At 29.2% G+C, this 10,697-nt stretch overlaps 1 protein-coding gene across 1 annotated transcript in view; it reads right to left on the bottom strand.

The window, feature by feature from the left end:
• Window positions 1–4,939: 4,939 nt before the first annotated feature.
• The window catches only part of LOC119666939 (cytokine receptor-like), a 39,875-nt gene continuing 34,117 nt past the window's right edge, over window positions 4,940–10,697 (bottom strand). The window contains exons 3-4 of the mRNA XM_038076218.1: window positions 8,418–8,557; window positions 4,940–5,059 (exon numbers count right to left, since the gene is read on the bottom strand). Of these exons, the coding sequence (XP_037932146.1) occupies window positions 4,940–5,059; window positions 8,418–8,557 (260 nt within the window). The remainder of the gene's footprint in view (window positions 5,060–8,417; window positions 8,558–10,697) is intronic.

Below are 10,697 nucleotides of genomic sequence, written 5' to 3'. Positions count from 1 at the left end.
TCTGAGATTTGATAACGCGGTGTTGATAAGTCTGTCAGATTTCGCAAATAATTTCAGGGCTCTATCCTTTATGTATTTACCTTTTGCTCAAAAAGAACTCGGATTTTGTAAATAAAAGACACAAATTTAAATTTTATTCCAAATTTAATTTATCTTCTTCAAAATATGCTCCTTCTGAAGCGATACACATATGGCCCGTGAAGGTATGGCTTTTAGTTCCTTCAGCGAATTCTCTTTTACCGATTCAATCGACTCAAAACGCTTACCACGAATGGACAATTTGAGTTTCGGAAACAGGAAAAAGTCGCACGGATCCAGATCTGGTGAATATGGTGCCTGAGCGATGAACAGCGGTGCCGTGTTTGGTCAAAAAATCGCGTACAACAAGAATTTTCCATAGTAAAAATCGCTAAATGCAATTGAGGTAGTCTCACATTAACAGCTGCTGTAAAGAAACTAATTGACAGATGGCGCTCAAATTTGTACCACTCGTCAAGAAAGGGTGTACCAACAATAAAAAAAGGTCTATTACTTAAGGAGTAGTTAACAAACAATAAAATCCGGATACTTTTTGAGCAGAAGGTATTTATTTGATATTGTGATATCGAAAATAGTAGTCGAATTTAACAATAAAAAATAAATTAAATTTTTATTAAAAATTCTGTTTCATTTTATATTTTTTGAAATACGATCATATTTTTTTTTTGGAAAGATTTAAATATTATTGAAGAATATTCAAAAGAGTATCTCGTCCATATCAAGTGTAAAACAACATATATCATTCGGTATTATCGATATTATGTTTTATTTATTGTTTTGTTTTTATTTGGGATTTGGATTTTTGTGAAGGTTGATTTAACACCAACAAATTTATATAAAAGAAAAATAAATAATATTAATATTTATATACATAATGATATATAAATATAGTTAAACGTTGTAATTAACATTTGAATTTAAATTATGAAACGAGTTTAAGTAAATCAGCACGGCTTAAGGCAAACACAAAGCAATTCCGCAGAATTATTAAAATATTTTTATCATTTATTTTGTTTCAGTTTTACAATAAAAAACAAAAACAAAATAATATTTATGCATCAATTTATACATTTCATATATTATGTATGTATCTTCTATGTGACATTGTTTTCTATCATAGAGTGTGACAGTTTCTATTTGTGGAATTATGGAATTATAAATTCTATTTTTATGTTATCATGTAAGAAATGTAGAAATTTGAAACTGTACACCTTTCAATGTAGGTATAACTGCAATTTACTGTCAACAAATCAGAAACATTCTACATAATACAGAAATACATATACATACATATACATATAGATATGTATATTTGTGTACAAAATAATATTAACAAGAAATGTTATCCGATACATTTTGCAAGTGTTTATTTTATTTTTAAAATTTGCATTTAACAGCTGGAAATGTTTTCAGTAAAGTATCTTTGACATATGTGTGGAATCACAATAAAAGGAGGGCGTTTAACAAAGTTGTCTTGTATTTATTTGGTTGGTTAATATAAGCTGAGTAAGTTAGTGAATCGATGAGTCATAAATAATCACACAAAACAAAATTAGGTGCTTCGCCTAATGCCAAGAGTACGTAGAAAACTATGGTTTCATCAATATTTACATATCAATTTCTACCACGTTTGCATTGATTTCCAAACAGAAGTATTTAAAATTGGTAAGATTTGAATAATGTTGATATAAACAACTCATGACGTTATGTCGAGTTCAACTTAATATTAAATTTTATAATTTTGGCAATATTATATTAATTTATTATCATAGAAAATTAAATTGAAGTCAAACGCACATTGACTTACTTTTCTGTAAGAAGAAATCCATAAAATCTTTTGTTATCATAATTTAGAAAATATCTAGAAAAAAATTTATTAGTAGAGTTTATTTAATAAAATACATATTAAGAAAAAAATTAATTTTATTCAAAAGTGTGGCATTTCTTACGATATTAACAAAAAAAAAAAACGGCGGTAAATCCGATTTGATATGGTGTAATTATCATATTTTATTTACATTATAATCTTAACTAATTTAGTTAAGTGAATAATTGATTAGTAAGGATTAAGTATCAAGATAGGTTTAATATATTATATAAAGATATGTGAATTTATAAAGTCACACTTTTGTTTTAGTATAAGTTAACATAGCTAACTTCAACACACATAGCTAATGTCGAAAAGCAATATAGAGTACCGGAGTTTGCTGCCAGAACAAAATAATACTACATATACTTTACTGCTGAATTATACTGAACTGACTTAACTGGATTGAGTTAGTGTCTCAAATTCACTCCTTGATTGATTTTAGCAACTTTTTTATGGTAAAAACGCATTGCATCAAAGCGGATTTTTATACTAACATCACTCTCATAGGCAAGAAACACTTCTGTTTCTCTACAGTTGGCTAAAGATATATTTTTTTTCTGTTGTAATTGTTAAACAAGATTTTAGTCGTTCGTGAATTGAGACATTTTTATAAATGGACATTCGCTCAATTCTGTAATCGTTATAGTGAACGACTACTGCACTTGAATTATATATATTTGATGCAGAATATTTTATGCACCTAGTGGATGACTACTACACCTGAATTATCTATTATACATTAAACTTTTTGCTACGTATACTGTAAGAAATCTTTAAACCTTCCTGGAATAGTTCTGCTTTCACACCCAAAATAGTTATTTTTTTCCTGACATAGTTCTTTTCAATTAGAACACCCCAAAAACCCACAAAGCTTCAAGAATGCAATCACAATTGTTTAAATTTTCTTCATTGCATTTTTTTGCTATGTACAACCTTTCCTAGTACAGCTTTATTTTTCACAAAAATACAAAAGTTCTTCATAACTATTTCCAGGAAAGGGTAATTATTTTTTAATCAGAATATTCAAAGTAACTACAATTTAAGAATGGACATGCCCTCAGTACATATACCATATATACAAGCAATATATGAATAAAAAAAACCGGTAAAAGATAAATACAACTAGGGAAGAGCATTTGTTAAAGCAGTGCATTTTTACTGATATATGTACTTCTATACAATCTGTTATTGTAAGTAATGGGAACTTGTAGAGGAAATGATGTATAAAATTTTTTCTAAATGTCAATGAAAGATTTTTAATAATTTATAAATTTTTTAATTATCATTAATATAACTATATATAAGATATAGGCATAATGTTTTTATCTGTAAATTTTAAACTTACTATGGTTGTAAATATATAAAATCTTTCACATAATATTATTGTTAGAAAATTAGTATTTTATTATATTTATTTAATTATATGTTATAATACATACGTGAGTATTTACTACTCACGTGCCTTCTGTCAACAAACAAATCTCCTGTGTGGTATGAGACCCACGTCACCATTGATAGCTATAAATACGCATTTAAAATTTCTCTACTAAGAACTTTGTGAGAGGAGTGTTTAGATCTAATTTTGCTGAATATATGTTAAAATATAAAAATAACTTTTATTATTTTATAAGACTTTTATAAGATTTTTTTTGCATCAAAAACGGTGTAGATGACCACAGTTACAGTTCGGCACCTTGTACTTATGCCGTTTTCGATTGGTAAATCAATCGATTGATAAATTTTTCAATCGAGATTCACTTTTAGTGTAAATATCGTTTTTGATTGATAAATATCGAGCGACTTGTATAATACTTGAAATTAATTTATAACACTCTAGTTCAAACTTTTTTTTGACCAAGAATCAGTATGATATTTTTGTTTTTAATAGGGACCACAAAGTTTAAGAATAATAAACTGCATTACTGTTTTAATATGCTTTATACATCTCTAGTATAATGTATAACGGATTGTATAAATGCATAGGTAGATTATATAGACTATCAAATAGGTATATAGTATAATTACTTGATAATTTTTTGGCTTATTTTCTAGTAATTAACGTCTCAGTGGATAAACTATACGCTATGTATCCATACCTGTTAAATTTCATTCACGTGCAATTTTTTGGGAATCACTAGTTTAGTTGTTTTGCTAGAATAGCAAAATTACCCCAAAATTGACAGCTGTTTCACATGGCTTGACAGGTAAAGTGTCATTTGATTCGACATATGTACTTATGAAAAATATTTATGCCCGCTAACAAAAGTACAGCAATGATAGATTACTTTGAAACGTTCGATTGGGCAAGAAAATTTGACAGATCGAGTATAAATCTAGATTAACCAATCAAAAACGCCAATTATTTTTACTTTCACATTCTCGTCTTAATGAAATGAAATACGGTAACCAACTCTAGTGAATCTCAAGCTTATGGCCAATAAGAAATGAAGTTTCTCCGAGTATGCTTTGATCTAATCAATAATACTTTTGAAGAAAGTGCGCCTAAAGCTAATTCCAAGGCATATATAAATGTGTCTTTGTAAGATATATTCTGGTCAATATTCAAATTCAGAACCCAGTCTATATTATGTTCAGTCGATAAATCACTTAGTACGATCATGATGACAAATTCAGATCAAAGTGCACTTATAAGCTGTAAACAGTGATGAGTAGTCCTTAAGTGAAAATAAATAAATACGTAAACTGTAAACTTAAAATTTTAAGCTATAAAGTTTAATTCTTAAGCTTGATTACCTAGATTATTATATTCAGAATTATTATTATATTATATTATATTATTTATTATATTATATATATATATATATTTATATATATAATATTATTATATTCAGTAATTATGCAGAAAATATTTTTTGGTTTTTATTTTTAGGTAATTGAAATACGAGTTTTGACACAAATCAAAACTAGTAATTAATTAAATATATTTTATAATACAATAAAAAAAATACATTAAAAACATAAACTAACATAATTAAAAATATAATTTATATTTAAGCATAAAATCAAAAGTTACATACCTATGTAAACTGCACTTGTTCCAATGGCATTCTTCCCAACCATGCACATATATACTTCCACATGTTCACTTGCATTATGGAATGCCAGCACCGCAGTTTGTTTATCCACTATCTATAAAGAAAACATATGAGAAAATAGAAAAACAGATATTTCAGAAAATCAACTCCTTATAAAAAAACAGTTACAATACATAAATCGATCGTGTGTCACATGAGATTGACAAGTTTTTACAATTCTTAAAAGTAATAAAAAAGCAATCGCATTTGTTAAAAAGTCTGTCTGTCTGTCTGTCTTGTGAAGTTTGTAAAGATCTATACTGTATGTAAATGGTTACTCACAAAACTTATATAAGCACACAAAACTTACATAAATAATTGCAAAGAAATTTATAAGTACAGAAAGAAACATAAAAAACAAAAATGAGTTGTGTCAACTTGGCGACTAACCAAGACGTGCACTTCTATGCATGGGAAAAGATAGAGACCACAAGTAAATTCATATTCATGGGCTCGAGCTTAGCACAAAAGTATCTTAGTTATTTATAAGCCATAATTTACTCGTAGGCACCAGAAGTGATTTAAATCAGTTAAAACACATAATGCGAATTCGTTTAAAATGCATGGCAAATGGCAGCCCAAAAGAAATTGATATATGTTCTATTCCCAGAAGCGAGTTTTTTAATATTTTCCACTTCGTCACAATTTATCGTACTTACTGGATTAGATTTGATATAATTTAGCAGCAATTAAAAATTTATAGTGAAATTTGTCTACTTCAGAAATGCAATATAATAAAGTCTACTTTTTATTAACGCAAACAAAGTTAAATCTTCTATATATGTATATAAAAATGAATGTTGTCTGTCTGTCTGTCTGTACTCGATGAATTTAAAAACCATATATCCAATCACCGTAAAAATTTAGGAAATTATTAGGTATATCTCCGGGAAGGCTTTTGCAAATTTTTATTAAAATCACAGTTGGGGTTCTGAAATATAATTTCCAATATCATTTAAAACAATTTAGCAATCCTAGATTGTTAGATTGTGAAAAGTCAGTTTGGTTTTTACATTCGTACAGTGTGTTTGGAATAAATATATTAAGTGAAATAGAATAATTAATCTAATTTAATTTTTTAAAATCAGAGGGAAATACGTTTTATTTAACACCACAATTACGCCACCAAAGCGAAGTGCCATGCAAGAAAGAAATCGAGTTCACACTGCTCTTGGTCGATCATTAGAAATGAGTGAGCAAAGCAAGAAAGAAATCGAGTTCACACTGCTCTTGGTCGATCATTAGAAACGAGTGAGTGACACGAAGTTCGCCGTGTCAGCTAGTAATATATAAATATACTTATATCTGTACATATTTTTTACAACTAAAAGTAATATTTAAATGCTACGTATAAGAATTGCTTCAAAGAAAACAAACAAGTAATTTAACATAGTCATCGATTTTCTTATTTGGCAGCCAACGAAAAAGACTCATCATCGTTATATAACATGATCCTAGAAGAACGACTAAAGCATTATCTTTCACTGAAACATATTATGTATATAACATAATATAGTTGTAAGATTATAGTAGTAATACAGTAGCCTTGATAGAGAAACGTTGGCAATATATGACATATCCTTCAGTATATCCTTGACATAATGTTGTCAATTTTTCTTTTTTAAAAGCTAAATAGGAATATAGAAGGAGTTTGATGGTTTCTTCCTTCCCACTACAGCAACTACTGTTGTTGTTTTTGAATGTAGTGCTAACTCTTGGAGTGTGTCACATTGAAGACAACTAAAAGGATGTCATTCATTTGCATTATCCAATTTGCTTTCTTCTTTGCTTGATCAAACATAATAGTGCCTGTGACCATTTGGATTATCTATTTTAATTAGAGCTTCGTTGAATTCTGATAATAAGTTATTCTGATAATTTTATAGACGTATACTTTAAAGCACAGCATATATTGTTCAATTATGACCAAACAAGATTTTTTAAGTGGAAACATATTTTTTTTCAATATGTTTTCTTCTAAAGGATGTTGAGTGATAATTCCTTTTTTTGCTTGGCCCCTTGGTAATACAGTTTCCCTTAACAACACTGTCGAACTTCTAAGCCATCTCATTTGAATATGATGTTATTGATAGCTGTTTGATAATCAAAGTAATAGTACAAATGCTTTGTAAAAAGCAAGGGATTCTGCTCAAGAGACAAAACAGAAATCAGAAAGTTAAAAATGCTGTTATTTGTTTTTATAACAATGAATAATAACAATATTTATTTTGACAACAACTCCTTCTGGATAGTGGTAATAGGACGGTATGTATACTAGATCTATAGTACATGGGATCTAGGTTTAAATTCCACTAAACACGCTGATCAATAAACATTTGATCCAAAAACAGGCTCTAATAAAAACTTTGAACAAGAGGTTTACATGCTTTGTCTTAGATTAACTTAACGTGGCCTAATCTCCTCATCGCCCAAAGCAGCAGTTTATCTGGCCTCACAGAATTTTTTGCAAATTTTTAATCTTTAAAAAGAAGCCTAATATTATCTAATGCACTAATGAGTCCTGCACGTAGGACTCATTAATCAGTGATAGGGTCACTGATAGGGTGATAGGCTACTCCGAAGTAATACTAACGTGATCTCGGAGTAAGACAAGATCTATACGAAGGAGAAGGAGAGTATTATCTCGAGTCAGGCATTAACTTGCCGAGACATAGGAAAAGCAATTAGGTTGTGTTCAATTTCTGACATTTGTAGCTCAAAAAAATAGTGAAGATTTGTCCATCAGCTTTTGAAATCATTTGATTTAAAACTTTCGGATTAGAAAATATTCTTAATGTTTACCTCTATTTTTTGAAATAAAATTTCTTTTTTTCTTTTCATGTCAAAATGAATGAAATTAGCTGCCTAGAGCTTTTGTTTAATGTAAATTTAGGACAATGCTAAAAAATTAAAATTTATAAAATTTATTTAAATAAATTTAATTTATTTCATTCCCAATTTCATCAAAAATTATCTGTAAGTAAGGAAATTTTTGGCACAAATCTAATATCTGAATCTTTTTTTATATGACAAAAAACTTTATTTCATAAACTCTTTCATTATTTATCTGCACAGGTTAATTAACCATTAAGATATTTTTACTGAGTTTGAGAAGATCGTGAGAATAATTGAAACATTAAAAAAATAAAAATTCAGCTGAAAAGTCATGAAGTCAAAAAGAACTTTAGATTTTTTATGGTGTAAAATGCATTTAATCTTAAGCAATTCTATCTTTTACATCTGTCCTATCTGTTCAAGTTAATTTCATATTTTAAACCGAATTATGTGCGCTTCTTTGCATCGTCTCATTTTTATCTTGTAGTTATTTATAATAACCTGAATTAGGTAGGATCATTGAGTTTATATATGTACATATAGTTATAGTTAATTTAATTTAAAAATAAAATACTTACAATTACTGGATTTTTGGATTTCTGCGAACTATATTTCTCTTGAAAATAAATATCTCTACTATCCCCGTGCTCTTTATTAACGACACACGTAATATTAAACGAAGCACCTATTTCAGCTTCCACTTTAATCGGCGTTACAACTGCAAAAAAAAATTATTATTTATTTAATTATGTTAATAACAATATATACATATATTGAAAATATATTCTAATACGTATATAGAGGATAATACTTAATATAACTTATAATATACAACTTATTTAATAGTATTTAAATGGATATATTTATATGTCGCTATATAGGTTGAAATCTGTTATCATAGTGAAAATATATATGGGTTATCTCCTTTTTTAGTCAATCAATCAATCAAAACAAGTCTATCTCAGGAATAGCAACAGTGATCAGAGGTTCTTTAGATATTTCAAGATAGATATAAAAAAAAAGATTAAAAAAAAATATAGACTTATTTTTAGATATAGATATAAATCTATGCAGTCAGTCCTAACATTGAAGAATAGTTAAAAAGAAAACATAGTTAATTGAACCTCCATTTGATATAGATGTTAAGCTACTACATATACCTTCTAAAATTGCTTCACCGTTTTCAACTGACAGATAGTCATTACAGACCAACTGTCAAAACCTTGCTGAAACCATAGAATACGTCACAAAACTTGCTGAAAGCATAGAACATGTGGTTGATGAATGTCAACTCCTTCAGGTCACCTACTAACTCCTCACAGCATCAAATATGCAATGTGCTCAAGTAGGAATGCAGTAAGAACGCAAATCGTGCAACGCTTTAGATATTTAGAAAAGAAGCACAAAGTACTATTAAAATTCTATAACTATTGACCCAATTTCCAATAAGATCAGTTGAAATAACACAACAGCAATGCTGACAGATGAAAACGTACAGACGAAAATTCAACCTGACGCAAGCTCTGTCAGGTCACAGCTGTTTTAAAGCCTACATGTACAGGTTTCACCTAGTGCATGATCCCTGGTATAATGCTTGCCCAGAGTTGGAAGAGAACGCAATATATGTGCTGTTCACTTGTTCAAGATTCGGACATTTGAGAGCGGAGTTAGAAGCAGAGTTATCGACCGGCAACTTGGTACCCTTCATGTGTAGTTCGGCATTGAACAGCATCGGTACATCGCGGATTCGACTACTTTTCTCTCTGATGAGAGAATTGAGAGGAGCTGAACAACTTCGACGGCGAGAAGAGCTGTTTCCACAAGCAAGTGGACGGTTACTTACGTAACGACCAGACTAACGCTTTTAGCTTTTGCTCAGAAAGCAGTCAGATGTATTACCTAACGGTAGCTCCTGAAAGAAACGGTAGAAATTCCTACTAACCCTAGACTTTCAAGTTCTTCTCCCATTCAAAAAAAAAAAATGTGGTCAACTCAATATTACTAATTGACGACAAGAATCATAACGTTTGAGCTTTATGCTCTGTTCTGTTCTTGTAATCATCGGATATCGCGGTGATATTAGTGGGTTAAAGTCTTACATTTATTTTGGCTTTCAATTAATTTACACCTTGCTAAAAAAATTTATGTAGAGATGAATTTGATTGCTTCCAGATTTTACACACAAAAGACGGACAAGTTTGTGTTAAAAATGCGCATATACATACAAATATATATATGAATAATTTTGTCTAGTTGTTAATCTATTCTGCGCTAATGCACATACGAAACAGGAGATACATACATATATATATATGAATAATTTTGTCTAGTTGTTAATCTATTCTGCGCTAATGCACATACGAAACAGGCTCGTAGGAATGTATATTCTTACAGAAGAGGCAATAAAACTCTATAAAGTAGGTTCTATACTACTTTTTATTGACGCAACAGAGCTTAAAGACCTACTCTAAGACCAGAAGGGGACACAATAGACCCGACGGTCGCAGTGCTACATCACCTAACAATAATAATAATAATCTATTCTACTTAGTTATTTCGGCAATACATTTATACATTACGTATGATTTATACGTTACGTTAAACTGATCAATAGCAGATGTGTGCACGTTGTAGTATCCGAGAATAAATACTGTCTCCTTCACTGCGTATATATATTTTAACTTAACAGGCTGTTATGTGCTAAGCGTTCAAATTAAAAAACCTATATTCTCATTGGTATAATAATAAGTGATTTATGGTTTATTGTATATTTTATTTCAGTTCATGCAATAAAAACCAACTATTGTCAAAGGGCTGTTATAAAAAATTAGATATGATACTATAAAGTCTGCAAAAAT

This window comes from Teleopsis dalmanni, chromosome 1 (assembly GCF_002237135.1).
Source record: "Teleopsis dalmanni isolate 2A chromosome 1, ASM223713v2, whole genome shotgun sequence".
NCBI classification, from domain to species: domain Eukaryota; kingdom Metazoa; phylum Arthropoda; class Insecta; order Diptera; family Diopsidae; genus Teleopsis; species Teleopsis dalmanni.
Note: the sequence above shows the minus strand (reverse complement) of the source record. Positions and strands in the feature narration are given on the sequence as shown.